Source organism: Lepus europaeus, chromosome 15, assembly GCF_033115175.1.
Source record: "Lepus europaeus isolate LE1 chromosome 15, mLepTim1.pri, whole genome shotgun sequence".
NCBI classification, from domain to species: Eukaryota; Metazoa; Chordata; class Mammalia; order Lagomorpha; family Leporidae; genus Lepus; species Lepus europaeus.
The window spans coordinates 7,244,941-7,263,780 of NC_084841.1; the positions used below are offsets into that span (position 1 = coordinate 7,244,941).

An 18,840-nucleotide genomic window follows, 5' to 3' on the forward strand; every position below is an offset into this window, starting at 1 on the left:
GGTAGATTAAATTAAAGTTTCAACCTTTTACCTGTGTAAGACTGACCAGGGAAAGGTTTTGCCAAGGATTTCTTTTTAAGATTTATTTATTTATTTGAAAGACAGAGTTATGGGGGTGGGAAGAGAGAATCTTCCATCTGCTGGTTCACTCTTCAGTTAGCACAATGGACGGGGCTGGGCCGGGCCAAAGCCAGGAGCTAAGAACTTCTGCTCTCTGCCACATGGGTGCAGGGAGCTGGATCGCAAGTGGAGCAGCCAGGGACTCAATCGGTGCCCACATGGGATGCCGGCGTTGCAGTTGGTTTTACTTGCTATGCCACAGCACTGGCCCCACCAAGGGTGTTTTAATGAATCAAAGACAAAAGTAAAATGGGAGTTTAAAAAGGTTCAGGTCCCCTTGATTCTGACTGTGGGCAATAGAGATGGTGATCTGACCACAGTGTTGTGCCTGGGAGTGGCTTCCCGGAGCTGAAGTCCTTTGAGTGGTGGTGGTGGTGGTGGTGGTGGTGAGGGGGGATGCCTCCTTCTGAAGCTGAAACTGAACTGCATCAGCAGTGGGGTCCACACTTACTTGGACTCAAAGTGGACAGTCTCCTCCGGACAGGAATGTGAGTGCAGGACATCTTGTCGGTAGAGATTAGTCTGGTTAATTGGTAACTGGGGATATTAGCATGCTTTAGTTAGGTGACCCTGTGCTCATGGTGTCCCTCAGCTTTCATAGTTTGTCATCTAGTCACCTAATGAGGAGCAGTCCCAAGCCTGTGGTGAGTTTAGGTGTGCAGGACCATGCATTAAGGGGCTTCTGGGCTCCTGATCCCATAGGCCAGACCTGCTAAATCCATTAGTGATGGGATCAAGATTACTGTTAATCCCCATTAGCGAGGAGTTCCTCTAAGAGAGCAGGTCAGTATTGTTTGTTAAGTCTCCATCCCTTGCGAATATGCCCCCCTCCCTCTCCGTTGGCACTTGGCCCTGATGAGTAACCAAGAAGATGGTTTAAACAAAAGTTGTAACCAGGTTTCCTACGTGGACTAGGAGCTGTAAGGAGCTAGTGAGCAAGAAGGATGGGTCATGGGCCGGCGCCGCGGCTCACTAGGCTAATCCTCCGCCTTGCGGCGCCGGCACACCGGGTTCTAGTCCCGGTCGGGGCACCGATCCTGTCCCGGTTGCCCCTCTTCCAGGCCAGCTCTCTGCTGTGGCCCGGGAGTGCAGTGGAGGATGGGCCCAAGTGCTTGGGCCCTGCACCCCATGGGAGCCCAGGAGAAGCACCTGGCTCCTGCCATCGGATGAGCGCGGTGCGCCGGCCGCAGCGCGCCTACCGCGGCGGCCATTGGAGGGTGAACCAATGGCAAAAGGAAGACCTTTCTCTCTGTCTCTCTCACTGTCCACTCTGCCTGTGGAAAAAAAAAAAAAAAAAAAAGAAGGATGGGTCATGGTTCCTCCTTGGTGCTGTGATGCTGCTCACCCCAGTGGGAGGACAGACAGGTGTCTTTGGAACTGCTTAGTTGCTGGTGGCGAGGACCAGCAGCCTCATCAGCATACCAACCCTTCAGCCCTAGGCTACCATCATTTCTGCCTAAGAGAGCTCTGGCTCACTTCTGTTTTTGTGGTCTTGGATTGTGCCCTGCCCTCCTCACAGATTTCCTATCTCTGGTTCTTGTGGGGTGAGGTGCCTTCAAAGGGGGGCGTCTCCCGTGCCTGCCACCCTGCTGTTACCATGTTCAGTCCTCAGATGTGTCTTGTGGAATTAGAACTGGATTTAATAGGACAGTAAACTGATAGAACTGAAGTTTGAGACTGGTAGGACACTAATGGTGTCCTGATTTTGCATGTTTCTGTTTAGTGTTTACATGGGAATGTGGTTTTAAATAAAGTGTTTTTGTTATTTTCAACTTTGTTTTATTTACAGAGCTCTCCCACATAAAAATAACCTTTTAAATATATTTTAATGGAAATTTTAAGATTTCACATACATGCTTGACTATCATCTGTATTTTAATTTTCAGTTGCCAAATGATATATTTTTGTTTTAATATAAAATATTTTAGTTTCTGGTGGTCTTTTCTTTTTTAAAAAACTTATAACCAGAGGTCATTCAGTTTTTCTTTTCCATTAACAGACATATGTAGAGTATGTCGGTCGGAAGGAACACCCGAGAAACCTCTTTATCATCCTTGTGTATGTACTGGCAGTATTAAATTTATCCACCAAGAGTGGTAAGTTATACTTTTAGAAAATTTTATAACTGAATTTTGCCCATTTATAACTTCTGTCATCTGTGTAGTTAGAGTGATCATGTTAATGAACTTTGTCTATAATTACTATTTGTTAAAATTCCAGACAATTTGAAAGATTGGAAAAGGAATTATCCATAATTCTTATTATCTGTTATTTTGGTTGATCTAGGTGTACATGAATACTCTTGTTATTTCTACTGTGGAGAGCTTATTTTGTCCAGTGAGAGTTTTTTCCTTTTCTAGTTTTTGGCATAATTATGGCTTACATTTATGAACTACTTTGTCTCAAGTGTTCCTCAGCACTTTATTTATTTATTTATTTAAAGAGTTACACAGAGAGAGGAGAGGCAGAGAGAGAGAGAGAGGTCTTCCATCTGATGGTTCACTTCCCAATTGGCCGCAACAGCCGGAGCTGCACCGATCCAAAGCCAGGAGCCAGGAGCTTCCTTCGGATCTCCCACGTGGGCCTGACACAGGGAGGTGAAGAGGCCCAAGCACTTGGGCCATCTTCTACTGCTTTCCCAGGCCGTACCAGAGAGCTGGATTGGAAGTGGAGCAGCCGGGTCTCGAACCGGCGCCCATGTGGGATGCTGGCACTGCAGGCCAGGGTGTTAACCTGCTGCACCACAGCGCCAGCCCCCCTCAGCACTTTAACAACTAATCTAATTTTTACAAGAAAACAGTGGAATATTATTATGCAGATGAGAAAATTGAGGCCTAGAAAGGTTAATAACTTCTCAGCTCCAACCAGCCAGTTAGTGGCAGAATCAGGATTCAGACCTAACTGAAGTACCACTATTATCGGATCATTGTTAGAATTGATGTGGCTACTTGGAGATTGTTACATACTCATTTAATTTGAAGAGTTACAATTTAGATTAATTGGCACTGTTTTTGTTACTGTTTTTGATATGTTAATATATTGTTTTATCTTTAGCTATTGTAGTTCGGTACTTTGAGAAGGGAGTTATAAAAAGTTAATACTCAATTTGCTTGGAATTGTCAAAATTGTAAAAGTTTTATGATACATAGAGTTTTAATGCAAGCAAAACACTAGTTTTCAATGAAACCTTAATGTTTCTGGTTTGTAAACTGTATTTATGAGAGTGTTTGTAATTACAGCTTAGTTCAGTGGCTGAAACACAGTCGAAAAGAATACTGTGAATTATGCAAGCACAGATTTGCTTTCACACCAAGTAAGTTCTTTAGAAATTTTCACTTTTTTTGCTGGGGGTGGGGTTATTACTGGAAGCTTTAAGGTATTTAGTAATTTAAAGCAACTGTGAACTGTTTTCAACCTCATTATTTTTGATAATAGAAAATACTACAATTCTATTTAGGAAAATATTTTTAGAAACTTGTCATCTTTTAACATCATATATTTTGTAGGTACTATTCGCCACCCCTCTTTTTTTTTTTTTTTTAATGCTTTTAATTATAGACAGGTTCAAGTATATACAGAGGGATATATATGTGTGTGTGTGTGTGTGTGTATATCTCCACATTTCTCCATCACTTTTTTTTAAAGATTTCAATTAATTAATTCATTTATTTGAGAGGCAGAGTTACAGAGAGAGGGAGAGACAGAGAGAGAGGTCTTCTATCTGCTGGTTCACTTCCCAAATGGCTGCAATGACCAGAGCTGGGCTGATCTGAAGCCAGGAGCCAAGAGCTTCTTTTGGGTCTCCCATGTGAGTGCAGGAGCCCAGGCACTTGGGCCATCCTCCACTGCTTTTCCAGGCCATTAGCAGGGAGCTGTGTCAAGTGGAGCAGCTGGGACTTGAACTGGTGCACATATGGGATGCCAGTGCCACAGGTGGAGGCTTAACCTACTATGCCACAGCGCCAGCCCTGTTGCCCATTTTTCAGCTCATGGGATACTCTTTCTTTTTTTACCTGTGCTTTCTTTACCAACTTTTCCATCTTTTTTATTTTTCTCACCTTTAAAAAATATTGTATCGAGACATTATGGTGCAGCTGGTTAATCTACCTCCTACAGCATTGGCATGCCATGTAGGTGTGCCATTTGGAGTCCTGGCTGCTCTACTTCCAATCCACCTTCCTACTGAGCTTCCTTCTAACATGCGCAGGAAAGCATCAGTGATGGCCCGAGTACTTGGGACCTCCTACCTACATTGGAGTTCCTGGTTCCTGGCTGGCTTGGACCTGTCCCAGCCCCTGGCATTCTCTCTGTCTGTCTGTCTGTCTTCTTACTGTGATGCTCTAATCTGTAAGTTGGGGTTAATTTCCATTTTCTCCTTCCTCAGAGAAAGTGTCAGGAAAGTCTGGAGAAATGACTTCATCCAATTCTGGTACAGATTTAGGGTCTCTTTGTCTTTCTCTTGCTCTCTCTTTCTTTTTAAGATTTTATTTATTTGAGAGGTTCAGTTACAGACAGAAAGAGGAAGAGACAGAGAGAAAGATATTCTATCTGCTGGTGCACTCTCCAAATGGCCGCATCAGCCAGAACTGAGCTGATCTGAAGCCAGGAGCCAGGAGCTTCTTCTGTATCTCCTACACTGGTGCAGGGGCCCAAGTGCTTGGGCCATCTAACACTGCTTTCCCAGGCTATGAGCAGAGAGCTGGATTGGAAGAGGAGCAGCCAGAACTCGAACTGGCACCCATGTGGGATATCGGTGCTGCAGGTGGAGGCTTAGCCTATTGTGCTACAGTGCCAGCCCCTCCATTTGTTTTAACCAAGATGGCTTTAAAAGGAGCTGTTAGGAATATAGACTAAGCTGTAAAATACTCTATGGTTTGTAATCTGTAAATATTTTATTATGTGTTTTTGAAAAGTAAGGGCTCTTTCTCGCTCTTTTTTTTTTTTTTTTCTTATTATTTGACAGGTAAAGTTATAGACAGTGAGAGAGAGAGAGACAGAGAGAAAGGTCTACCTTCTGTTGGTTCACTCCCCAAATGGCCGCTACAGCTGGCGCTGTGCTGATCTGAAGCCAGGAGCCAGGTGTTTTTTCCTGGTCTCCCATGCGGGTGCAGGGGCCCAAGGGCTGGGGCCATCTTCCACTGCCCTCCCGGGCCACAGCAGAGAGCTGGACTGGAAGAGGAGCAGCTGGGACTAGAACCCGGAGCCTATATGGGATGCCAGTGCCGCAGGCGGAGGATTAACCAAGTGAGCCACAGCGCTGGCCCCCAGGGCTCTCTTTAAAAACATAACTCCAAAACTTACCTAGCTACAAAAAAAAAAAAGTAACAGGGCCTTGATTTCATCAAATATCCAGTACTATTCAAGTTTGGACTCCATTTTTGGTTAAAATTGTGTACTTTAGTAGTAATGAAGACAAATTTTAAATCACTTTTTATGAGACTTTTTAACATTTTAAGCTAGTATTTGTAATGCTTGGTATTTTTCAGGTCTTTAAAATTTCAATAATTCTTGCACCTATTAATGTTTAATATTTACTCCAAATTATTGGAGGATTATTGGCATATTATTAATAATTTGAAATATTTTTCATTTTGTGATTCCTGTCACAGGTTGTTTGGTGCTTTAGTTTGTTGAGTTTTTTTTAAAAAAAATAATACCGGAGCTACTAAGTATAATGCAGTAAGTTAGTGTTTTATTTTGTTTTTATTTGAAGAGTGGAAATGGTTAAAGTTAATGCATTGTCAGTTTTGGAGATTTACAGTCAAAACACCAAAAAATATCAGTTCTATTACTTTGTAGTTTTTTCTTTTCTGTAGTGCATAAAAGTGCTCTGACTTGTTAAGATGTATAACAAATGAAAGACTAGTTAAATGTTTTCATGAAGTTTGAAATAGTCATGTGGGCTTTCACTTTGAGGCCAATAAACATATTTTATACATTTTAGTTTTCATTGCATGGTCATGTGCTCTGTTTCCTTTATCTTTCTTTCTTTCTTTCTTTTTTTTTATTTTTGACAGGCAGAGTGGACAGTGAGAGAAAGAGACAGAGAGAAAGGTCTTCCTTTGCTGTTGGTTCACCCTCCAATGGCCGCCGCAGCCGGCGCGCTGCGGCCGGCGCACCGCGCTGTTCCAATGGCAGGAGCCAGGTGCTTCTCCTGGTCTCCCATGGGGTGCAGGGCCCAAGCACTTGGGCCATCCTCCACTGCCCTCCCGGGCCACAGCAGAGAGCTGGCCTGGAAGAGGGGCAACCGGGATAGAATCCGGCGCCCTGACCGGGACTAGAACCTGGTGTGCCAGAGCCGCAAGGCGGAGGATTAGCCTGTTGAGCCACGGTGCCAGCTGTCCTTTATCTTTCTCAAGAAAATTATTAATGATTACTGACTTGCTCTTGGGTAGCAAGTGTTCTGTTGAAGTCAGTGTTCTGTGTGGGTGTGCTGTTAAAAGGTAGCTTTTGTTAATTGTTTACTCCTGAATGCTTGTAGGTGTCAGTTTGTGGTAGTGCTTTTAAAATTCTTAGAACTTAAGTCTTTAAAATCTTATGTATTAGAACTCCTTGCTTTCGCCTCTTTGGAGAAAGAATTGTTTGTCCTGGAGTTTATTTCTCAGTTTTCTGTGATGCATACCATTTTTAATAAGCAGTGGTTTTTATTGAAAATATTTGAAAAGGAAATCTTCATAAGATATGACAGAGAATCTTTTTCTGAGTGTGTTGAACTACATGTTGCAGAGAAGTGGAAATTATCATTTGGAAATTCAAGTACTAAGTTAAGTTTGGGAGGGCATGGTTGGATTGTTTGCTGTCACATGAAATGGCTGTGCTGCAGATCTCTGTGCTTTTGAGTACTCTGTCTAATGCTTACATTTTATGAGTTGATGACATAGCATTGGTTCCACCTTCTGATCTTTTTTAGTTTGGGAACCTAATAATTAGAGTATTTGAATGCTAAAGTACATGTAAATTAACATTATGTGAGATTCATGACTGAATGAGGGAAATGAACTTCTAATGAATCTTCTGCTGCCCGGAGCCCCTTTTTGTTGATTTCTACGTCTTACATGTGATTTGCCTCATAAATGACTTCTTAGGTAAATGGGGTATTATTGTAACTATTTGATTCAGTTTTTTAATAGGAAAAAAGCTTAAGCACAATATAGATATTGAAAGTTAATATAGTTCTACATGTCTACTTTATATTTATGAATTAAGCCATTTAAATTTTTTCATGAAATTTTATGTACTTTTTTACTTTTCTAGTTTATTCCCCAGATATGCCTTCACGGCTTCCAATCCAAGACATATTTGCTGGACTGGTTACAAGTATTGGCACTGCAATACGATACTGGTTTCATTATACACTTGTGGCCTTTGCATGGTTGGGAGTTGTTCCTCTTACAGCATGTGAGTATTGGTACATCTGGTTGGATTTACTTACATATTTTTATCTATTATAAAGTAGTAATATTTCATATTGTTTGAATGTTCAATTATTTGATGCTATAATGTCATTTATTGGAATGCTTCAGTTAGAAAACATTCCAGTGAACTGAGTTTATTTTTTTTAAGGTTTATACATACCCTCAGAAATCTTTTTCTGTTGTAGCAAATGAAATACATTTTTTAAAGATTTTATTTATTTATTTGTAAGGCAGAGTCACAGAAAGGCAGAGACAAAGAGAAAGAGAGGTCTTCTATCAGCTGGTTCACTCCCCAGGTGTCCACAATGACCTAAGTTGGGCCAGTACATAGCTTGGAGCTTATGTGTCTCCCACACGGTTGCAGGGGCCCAAGGACTTGGGCCATCTTCCACTTCTTTCCCAGACCATACCAGAGAACTGGATCAGAGGTGGAGCAGCTGGGAGTTGGACTGGCACCCATGTGGTATGCTGGCACTGTAGGTGGTGGCTTTACCTGCCACGCCACAGCGCCGGCCCCATTAACTGAGTTATTTTTTGTTTGTCTTTTTAAAGATTTTTTTTATTTATTTGAAAGTCAGAGTTACACAGAGAGGAGAGAGAGAAGAGAGAGAGAGAGAGAGATCAGTCAGTCTTCCATCTGATGGTTTACTGCCCAACTGGCCGCAACAGCCAGAGCTGTGCCGATCCGAAGCCAGGAGCCAGGAGCTTCCTCCAGGTCTCCCACGCGGGTGCAGGGGTCCAAGGACTTGGGCCATCTTCTACTGGTATCTCAGGCCATAGCAGAGAGCTGGATCAGAAGAGGAGCAGCTGGATTAGAACTGGCGCCCATATGGGATGCCGGCACCTCAGGCCAGGGCGTTAACCCGCTGCGCCACAGCGTGGCCCCAGAACTGAGTTTTTAAATAGTTTTTTTTTTTTTTCCTTGAGTGAGTGTGGAAAAGAAAAAATAGAGTGCACAGAGAATAGGAAAGTTCTTGAAAGAATTGAAAAAGCACATCAGACCATACTTAGAACTCAGATTTTTATTCCTTGAAGTACACTAGAATTTTCAAGAAGTTCAGAATATGGATTCTTTTGAGATCACTCCCACCCCTTTCAAACATACTCAGGTATCTAATGGCTTATCTTTTAGGTATAGGAAACTCTCTGAGAGATGGGCCCACTGTCCAACCCTCTTTTTTTTTTTTTTTTTTAAGATTTGTTTTTTATTTATTTGAAAGGCAGAGTTACATAGAGAGAAGGGAGACAGAGGGAGAGAGAGATCTTCTATGCTCTGGTTTACTCCCCAGATGGCTGCAATTTCTGGAACTGGACCAGGCTGAAGCCAAGAACTGGGAGCTTCTTCCTGATCTCACATGTGGATGCAGGGGCCCAGGGACTTGGGCCATCTTTTTTTTTTTAATTTTTTTTTTTTAATTTTTTTTTTTTTTGACAGGCAGAGTGTGGACAGTGAGAGAGAGAGAGACAGAGAGAAAGGTCTTCCTTTGCTGTTGGTTCACCCTCCAATGGCTGCCGTGGCTGGCGCGCTGTGTCCGGCGCACCGTGCTGATCCGAAGCCAGGAGCCAGGTGCTTCTCCTGGTCTCCCATGGGGTGCAGGACCCAAGCACTTGGGCCATCCTCCACTGCCCTCCCGGGCTACAGCAGAGAGCTGGCCTGGAAGAGGGGCAACCGGGATAGAATCTGGCGCCCCGACTGGGACTAGAACCCAGTGTGCCGGTGCTGCAAGTGGAGGATTAGCCTATTGAGCCGCGGCGCCGGCACTTGGGCCATCTTACACTGCCTTCCCAGGGCATTAGCCGGGAGCTGTATCAGAACTGGAGCACCTGGGACTCTATAACTGGCACCCATGTGAGATGCTGGTGCTGCAGGCAGTGACTTTACCCGCTACACTGCAGCGCCGGCCCCCAAAGAACTTTTATACACCAGGAAATGGAGCCTTGAAATATATAAAGCATTGATAGTCAAAGTGGAAGATTAACAGGCATCTCTGAAATCAGTAAATCAGGAGTCAGACATATGTAAGGATGTAGAAGATAAAAGTAATGGATAACAAGTTTGATCTCTGTTCTAACTTGTGTATATACACACATAATTTAAATGCCGCAGAGTCATATGCATATTTGGTGCCAGTTACTTTTGTTGTTGTTGTTTGTTTTGTTTTAAAGATTTATTTGAAAGAATTACAGAGAGAGAGATCTGCATCTGCTGGTTCACTCCTCAGATGGCTGCAGTGGCCATTGCTGGACCTGGCTGAAGCCAGAAGCCAGGAGCTTTGTCCAGTGTCCCACGTGGGTGGTAGGGGTAAACACTTGGGCTATCTTCAACTGCTTTTCCTAGGCCGTTAGCAGGGAGCTCAGTAGGAAACGGAGCGACCGGACACAAACCAGTATCCTAGTAGGATGCTGATGTTGCAATTGGCAGCTTCACCTGCTATGCCACAGTGCCAGCACTGATAACCTTTCCTTTTTACTTAGCAGTGTACCTTGGCTGTTTTTCCATCTGAACATCTTACTGGTTTCTTGTATGCAGAGTAGTCTGTAGTAAGGAGGCCTGTCATTCATGAACCTATTTTTCTGTCTGCTGACATTTGGTTTGTCAGTTTTACTTTGTTAAAAGCATTCTGGCTTTGAGTGTTTTATATGTAAATGTAAGTAATTTCTATTACAGAAAATGTTTTTCTACATTTCCATTTTAACTTGGCCTTTGAAAACAGCTGTTGAAGTCACTGTACATTTCTGATGTAACACTACAGAGAGTTGTTAAACTAATACACTAGTACTGATTTGAAAGAATGACTCAACTTTTTCCTCGTGGGCCCATTTCAAAATCTGTTGTCTGTTATCTCATTCTGTCTAGAATTCTGCCTTTTTGACTGAACATTCTTCCTTTTCTAACTAAGAGGATAAGAGAATGGCAATGGATTTACCCCATACTTCATATTTTCTCTTCATGGCCAGAATTTAAGATAGCTGCTTGAAGACCCTTGAATTTGTGATTTTTAAAAATTGGTTGTCAGAGGGTGGGTATTTGTCGTGGGTTAGATGCTGATGAAGACACCCAAGTCTGCATCAGAGTACCCTGTTTGATCCCTGGCTCTGGCATCTGATTCTAGCTTCCTGCTAATATAGAACCTGGGAGACAGCAATGATAGCTAAGTAATTGGGTTCTTGCCCCCATGTGAAAAACCACCACTGGCATTTAAGGAATAAACCAGTAGATAGGAGCTCCTCTATATTTTTATGAGTGGAATTTACAAATTAGAGAATTCTGGATTTAAAAAAATTCACTATATTTTATTTTGGAGTTGTTCATTTTAGATTTTTTTCTTTTCAGACACTAAGCTCATTTGATACAAACAAGCTAGTAAACCTTGAGAAAATCTGAGCATTAAACATTGTGAAGCATCTATTTTTCAATCACTATTTTATGCTAGCCTGTGTTCTTAAAAATTTGAGACTTGGTCCCACAAAGACTTAAAAATGATGACAGCATTCCATTTTAAACTGTGTGAGTTTCTGATGTGAGTTGTGACTGTGCCATCGCGCCCTTTTTTGGTAGGCCGCATCTACAAGTGCTTGTTCACTGGCTCCGTGAGCTCACTGCTGACACTGCCGCTAGACATGCTGTCGACGTGAGTATGGAAGGTTGTGTGGTGGGAGATGATATTGTTTTTTCTTCAGATATTTGTCTTTATTTTCGTTACAGTCTGAAAATTCTGTTGTTTTAAAAGCATAAAATTCACGCCTCTTAGCAGTTACAGCTATAGTAGAAGTAGCTCAGATTACATATAACCAATATTTCTTTTAAAACATGCCCATTTTATTATTATTATTTTTAAAGATTTATTTATTTTTTTTATTTGAAAGAATGACAGAGAGGTAGAAATAGAGGTCTTCCATTACTGGTTCACTCTCCAAATGGCTGCAATGGCCGGAGCTGAGTTGATCCGGAGCCAGAGGAGCCAGGAACACGATGGTGCAGGGGCCAAAGGACTTGGGCCATTCTCTGCTGCTTTTCCAGGCACATTAGCAGGGAGATGGATCAGAAGAGGAGCAGTCGGAACTTGAACAGGCGTCCATATGGTAGGCCGGTGCTTCAGGCCAGGGCTTTTAACCTGTGTCATAGTGCTGGCCCCAAAACATACCCATTTTAAATGACTTTCTTGTAATGGTGGAATGACTTGATGAATGGACTGTTACACGTTGAAAATAATCTGTTGGGGCCGGCGCTGTGGTGTAGTGGGTAAAGCCACCACTTGCAGTGCTGACATTCCATATGGGTGCCGATTCGAGTCCTGGCTGCTCCACTTCCAACCCAGCTCTCTGCTATGGCCTGGGAAAGCAGTAGAAGATGGCCCAAGTCCTTGGACCCTTGCACCCGCGTGGGATACTTGGAAGAAGCTCCTGGCTCCTGGCTTCAGATCAGCACAGCTCTGGCCATTGCAGCCAACTGGAGGGTGAACCAGCAGATAGAAGCCCTCCCCCACCACTCTCTCATTCTCTTTGTATAACTCTGACTTTCAAATAAATAAAATCTTTTTTAAAAAAATAATCTGTCATGTTCATATGTTGAGAGTTCATTGGAACATGAGTTTGTTTGTTTTTTTTTTTTTTTTTTTTTTTAGGTTTTATTTATTTGAGAGAGTTACAGACAGAGGGAGAGACAGAGAGGGGGGTCTTCCATCTGCTGATTCACTCCCCAAATGGCCACAATGTTTGGAGCTGGGCCAATCCGAAGCCAGGAGCCAGGCACTTCTTCCAGGTCTCCCACGTGGGTGTAGGGGTTCTAGCACCTGGGCCATCTTCCGCTGCCTTCCCAAGCCATCAGTAAGGAGCTGGATCAGAAGTAGAGCAGTCTGAACTTGAACTGGCACTCATGGGATGCTGGTGCTGCAGGCTGCAGCCTAACCTACTATGCCACAGTGCTGGCTTCAAGTTTTAACATACACATTTGAACTCATTTATTTTTAAGGTACCTCCTGAGATTAGTAACACATGTTAAAGCTTACTCACTGTGGTTGTTTTACTGTGTCTTCGTTCGACTTTAAGTGTTGTTGCTTGCCTTACGTGAGTAGACTTCCCTGTTGTCTTTAACCCACCTGATTTGAAGGCCACCTGAGTTGCCTTCACTAGAGAACTCGTTAGCACTGGAGGAGGGCTGGATGACTGGCTGGGATTGTCAATAGAAGCTGTAGACATGGCTTTGTTTTATAATCTTATGCTACCTTTTACAATTTGAAGAATTAAGCCAATATTTCCTTTTTTTAAAAAAAAGATTTATTTATTTGAAAGTCTGAGTTACAGAGAGAGGAAAGGCAGAGAGAGAGAGAGAGAGAGAGAGATCTTCCATCCGATGGTTCACTCCCCAGTTGGCTGCAGCAGCCAGAGCTGTGCTGATCCGAAGCCAGGAGCCAGGAGCTTCTTCTGTGTCTCCCATGTGGGTGCAAGGGTCCAAGGACTTGGGCCATCTTCTACTGCTTTCCCAGGCCATAGCAGAGAGCTGGACTGGAAGAGGAGCAGTCAGGTTTTGAACCGGTGCCCACATGGGATGCCGGCGCTTCAGGCCAGGGCATTAACCCACTGTGCCACAGCGCCAACCCCTAAGCCAATATTTCTGAAAGCATTTGGATCGAATTTTTTTCTGAGTAATGTTTGAAATCTTACTTTAAATTTCCTTAATATCTTAGCAGTTGCTATGTATGAAGGGACTTCAAAAAGTGAAAAGACTATTTTGGTGCAGAAAATTTTGAAATCCATATATAGGTTTCTCATACCTCATATTTAAATTCTATTGTCTACACAGTTGTGGTACTGTCATTTTCTGTCACTCAGTTCTTTGAGTTGTCTCTGGATGTCTCATTATCAGTTGCTACAACACACTGTCTGAAAAATTAATGGCTTAAAACAACCATCTTCTGATTTGCTCCTAAACCTGGAAGCCAGCAGTTTGGGCTATGCTCAGCTGAGTTTTTGGACTTACCTGGGTCATCCATGGCCTTTTGTTTTCCAGAAGGCCAGTGAGTTAGGGGTGCTTTATGTTGTGGGCTTGGTAACATTCTAGAAGGGTGAGTGTGGGAGCTTGCAAGCTTTCTGCTAGGCTCTGGAACTCCAGCATCGTCACCTGTGGTGCAAGCAACTCACAAAACCAGCCTAGACTGAAGGCCAAGGAGACAGTTCTATGATTGTCATCCTTTAAAATCTATAACAGTAGTTACTCTCAATGTTCATGGTAAGGAAGCAGTAGAGAGGAGATACTTTAGTCCCAGCCCATCAAAATTGTGGTGGTTTGGTGTGATTAGCAAGAGAATGGCTACAGTTCCTCTTCTGATTTAGGATATGTTCTGGACAGTGTCTTAGGGGCAACACCAGCCCAGGTAGAGTTTGGAGCTACTGTGCTGAGGACTTTACTATTGACTCTTCCTCAGGTTTTCCCTGGAGGAAAAGTCACTCTAGTAGAATAGTGGATTTTCCAAGGGCAAACTTTAGATATTCTAAAATCATGTATGTGGGCAAGGGAAGGATTGGCAGCTGCTGCTGCTTCTTTTTTTTTTTTTGACAGAGTTAGACAGTGAGAGAGAGAAAGGTCTTCCTTCCGTTGGTTCACCCCTCAAATGGCCGCTACGGCTGGAGCTAAGCCAATCTGAAGCCAGGAGCCAGGTGCTTCCTCCTGGTCTCCCACGCGGGTGCAGGCACCCAAGCACTTGGGCCATCTTCCACTGCCCTCCCGAGCCACAGCAGAGAGCTGGACTGGAAGAGGAGCAGCCGGGACAGAATCCGGTGCCCATGTGGGATGCCGGTGCCGCAGGTGGAGGATTAACCAAGTGAGCCATGGCGCCGGCCCCATGGATTGGCTTCCTTAGAGAGGAAAAGAACAAGGGTTTTTCACTATTATGAGATTCTGTGTTTTCATGTATGATTACCTAAGGAACTTTTCTGTGCTTTCTGGATTTGCTGAAAAATGAATATAATTATGGTATATGTGCAGTTAACATCAAAACTTGATTTGCTTTCTAAGTAAAAAATTTCAGTGAATTGTACACTTTTTGTCTTCTGCATAGCATACTGAGTATCTCTGAGCCTTCATTGCTTTATTTTGTCATTAGTCTTGTCTGTGGAGATTTGATGTTTCTACTAATGAGTGGGTTTAGGTATTATTAGGCAAGTTTTTAAACTTGAATGTAAAATAAGGATGAAGAATGGTAAATGTTGGATAGAGTTGTTCACCTTGAATAAGTCACATAAGTTTAGTACTTGGCCTTTGTCAAGTGTTCAACTGCTTTTGTCGTTTTTGCTCGCTACCTTTTTCTTGGTCATGTTCAAAATGTAGGCTGAGGGTAGCTAATTTCTACATAGTTCTGATTTTATTTTATGCGTATTTTAAATATACATTATGTATATGTAATAAAATATTTATAATGTTGGTTAGTTATAAGGTTGACTTTTATCACAAATAATTCTTTGGAGAAACTGATTTTTACCCTAAAATTATGATTTTTTTTTTGGCTTATTTTCTGAGAATTTGGTATGAAAAGGAATATTATCTTTGATCTCCTAATTTAAAATGTTCTTTGGAGTAATTATCTGTAATTTCTTTTTTAATAGGGAAAATTTGTTGGCGGATTGTTTGCAGGGTTGTTTCGTGGTGACGTGCACACTGTGTGCGTTCATCAGCCTGGTGTGGTTGCGAGAGCAGATAGTCCATGGGGGAGCACCGATTTGGTTGGAGCATGCTGCCCCGCCCTTCAATGCTGCTGGGCACCACCAAAATGAGGTAACTCCTCTACTTCCAAGATTGATTTAACTTGGGTAGGATATGAAGATATGGTCATTGTAAGATCAAACCCTTGCCTTCTGTGTCCCTTATAAATGTTCTTTTGCCGTTACAGAGGAAGACAGTGGGAAGGTTTGAGAAATTAGGAAAAATACAAAAATCAAAAGATTGCCATTGTGACTTTACCTGTTATTTTCTGGCCCAACTGAGAGCAGTATTAGGGGTGTACTAAAATGTTCTTCCATTCTCTTTAATTGAGTGAACTGCTTTAACTGGAGTCTGAAGATAGGAACTTCCTTGATGTTTTCTTAAGTTTAAAATACTTAAGGATAAATGACAGTTTTTTTTTTTTTTTTTTTTTTTTAGATCCTTCTGCCTTTGTCAAGGGTACATCAAGTTCATCAAATTCTACCATTTCTTTTTGTCTACAAAGAGCTAGTTCTCCTTTGAAACCATATATTGATAGATGACTATAAAGAAATAAGACTGTTCTTGTAAAATTCATACTTTATCCTTGTACTTCAGAGTTTGTTTTTAAGATTTATTTTATTTATTTGAAAGGCAGAGTTAGAGAGCAAGAGACAGATCTTTCATCTGCTGGTTCACTCCCCAAGTGGCTGCAATGGCCGGTGCTGGACAAGGGCTGAAGCCAGGAGCTTCTTCCAGGTCTTTTGCGTGGGTGCAGGGACCAAAGCACTTGGGCTGTCTCCTGCTGCGTTTCTCAGTTGCATTAACAGGGAACTGGATCAGAAGTGGAGTAGCTGGTACTTGAACTGGTACCCATATGGAACATCACAGGCGGTAGCTTTATATGCTGTGCCACAATGCTGGCACCCCCTATAACAACCTGAGAGTTGCTTTTACGTAACTGTTAACACTTAAGTACAACAGTGTCTTTGCTTTTGATAAATAGCAAAGCTTAAGAGGCACTAAGGGAGGGTGCGTTTTTGGGAACAGGTTGTGTCTGTGTCTGCATAGTCTTACCTACAAAGCAGAAATTAGAAACTGTTGCATGAAATGTTTAACTGTTACCAGAAAATTAAGTTTTATATATGTAAATTTTTGTAGGAAAATTATTTTATCCCTGAATCCGTAAATAACAACATGCTCTAGAAAAAAGGATTACAGGCAACAGGTGTTTGGCCTACGAGTGAAGATGCTGGTTAGGACACCCATGCTGCACATCGGAGTACCAGTGTTGTCTCTATTTTCTGAGAGGCTTTGGTGGAGTTCCAGTTTCCAGCTTGTTGTGAGCACTTGGGGAATGACAATAGGTGGCAGCTCTCTCAAATCATTAACAGGAAAAATAGCATGTCAGGGCAAAGCATTTAGCCTGGTGGCTAGGATGTCTGTGTTCCACATCTGAGTATCTGAGTTAGATTCCTGGTTCTGATTCCTGGTTCCAGCTTCCTGCTGGTGCAGACGCTGGAGGCAATAGTGATGACCCAAATAATTGGGTTTCTACCCTGTGGAAAACCTGGATTGAGTTCTTAGCTTCTGACTTTGGTCTGGCCTAGGCCTGGCCATGGCAGCATTTGGGGGTGAACTAGTAGATAAGAGTTCTATTTCTGTCTCTCTGCCTCTCAAATAAAAAAATAAATAAAAAGGATTACCAAGTGATGTATTCAAGATAGACAAATCTATAAATCCTTATTTATAATGCTTTATGAAATCTTCCTCCCTAATTCATGCTAAATGAATCTCTGCACTATGAAGTCAGTTTATACTCTTACATTCCAAGTTGAACCAAAATAAGATAAACTCAGAAAAAATGACTTCGGAAAAGTTTCTCTATTTGAATTTTCTTTTGTTTTTTAAAAAATCATTTATTTTTGTTTTTTTAAAGATTTATTTATTTATTTTAAAGTCAGAGTTACACAGAGAGAGGAGAAGCAGAGATGGTTCACTCCCCAGTTGGCCGTAATGGTCGGAACTGCGCCAATCCAAAGCCAGGAGCCAGGAGCTTCCTCCGGGTCTCCCACGCGGGTGCAAGGGCCCAAGGACTTGGGCCATCCTCTTACTGCTTTCCTAGGCCATAGCAGAGAGCTGGATTGGAAGTGGAGCAGCCAGGTCTCGAACTGGTGCCCATATGGGATGCTGGTGCTTTAGACCAGGGCGTTAACCCACTGTGACACAGCACTGGCCCCAAGAATTTATATATATATATATATATATATAATTTTTTTTGACAGAGTTAGAGAGAGAGACAGAGAGAAAGGTCTTCCTTTTCCGTTGGTTCAGCCCCCAATGGCCGCTGCGGCCAGCACACCACGCTGATCCGAAGCCAGGAGCCAGGTGCTTCTCCTGGTCTCCCATGCGGGTGCAGGGCCCAAGCACTTGGGCCATCCTCCACTGCCTTCCCGGGCCACAGCAGAGAGCTGGACTGCAAGAGGAGCAACTGGGACAGAATCTGGCCGCCCCGACCGAGACTAGAACCCAGAGTGCTGGCACTGCAGGCAGAGGATTAGCCTATTGAGCCGCAGCACTGGCCAAGAATTAATTATTTTTGAAAGACAAAGGAGTTACAGAGAGAAGTAGAGCGAGATCGAGGCGGAGGTTAGGGGGGGGCTTCCATTTCTCTGGTTCACTCCCCAAATGACCACAATGGCCAGAGCTGAGCCAGTCCAAATCCAGGAACAAGGAGCCTCTTCCAGGTCTCCCATGTGGGTGCAGGGGCCCAAAGACTTGGGCCATCTTCCACTGCTTTCCCAGGCCATAGCAGAGAGCTGGATCGGAAGCGGAGCAGCTGGGATTTGATCCGGCTCCCAAATGGGATGCCGACGCTTTAGGCTGGGGCCTTAACCCGCTGCGCCACAGCACTGGCCCCCCTCTATTTTAGTTTTAGTTGGGTTTGTATATGTGTGCCAGTTTTTTTTCTTTTTCTTTTTCTTTTTTTTTTTTAGCAGGGAGAGCACAGTTTGGAATTAGAGCAAAACGAAGACAAGTTAGCTAAATTTCTGGGCTTTGCTGTCATCACAGGCTCCAGCAGGAGGAAATGGTGCAGAAAATGTTGCCGCTGAGCAGCCTGCCAACCCACCTGCCGAAAATGCAGTGGTGGGAGAGAACCCTGATGCACAGGATGATCAGGCCGAAGAGGAGGAGGAAGACAATGAAGAGGAAGACGATGCGGGCGTGGAAGATGCAGCAGATGCTAACAACGGAGCCCAGGGTAACCTCTGCTTGTGTGCCCACACTCTTCCTTCAGGACTGTGAATCCATTCTCAGCTCACATTGAGGAGGAACGGACTGACATTTTCAAATATTAATATTTTCAAGTTATGTTTCTAACCTAGTTTTACTTTATTTTATTTGCTTGAAAGAGTTGCACAGAGAGGTAGAGACAGAGAGAAAGATCTTCCATTTGCTGGTTCACTCCCCAAATGGCCATGACAGCCGGAGCTGAGCTGATTCAAAGCCAGGAGCCAGGAACTTCTTCCATCCAGTTCTCCCACGTGGGTGCAGGGCCCAAGCACTGGAGCCGTCTGCTGCTGCTGCTTTCCCAGGCATATCAGCAGGGAGCTGGGTCAGAAGTGG

At 43.2% G+C, this 18,840-nt stretch overlaps 1 protein-coding gene across 1 annotated transcript in view; it reads left to right on the forward strand.

Annotated features, from left to right (window-relative positions):
• MARCHF6 (membrane associated ring-CH-type finger 6) overlaps nucleotides 1-18,840 on the forward strand; it is a 92,622-nt gene that overhangs the window by 16,667 nt on the left and 57,115 nt on the right. The window contains exons 2-7 of the mRNA XM_062211682.1: nucleotides 2,120-2,216; nucleotides 3,360-3,433; nucleotides 7,375-7,518; nucleotides 11,095-11,167; nucleotides 15,138-15,306; nucleotides 18,286-18,475. Of these exons, the coding sequence (XP_062067666.1) occupies nucleotides 2,120-2,216; nucleotides 3,360-3,433; nucleotides 7,375-7,518; nucleotides 11,095-11,167; nucleotides 15,138-15,306; nucleotides 18,286-18,475 (747 nt within the window). The remainder of the gene's footprint in view (nucleotides 1-2,119; nucleotides 2,217-3,359; nucleotides 3,434-7,374; nucleotides 7,519-11,094; nucleotides 11,168-15,137; nucleotides 15,307-18,285; nucleotides 18,476-18,840) is intronic.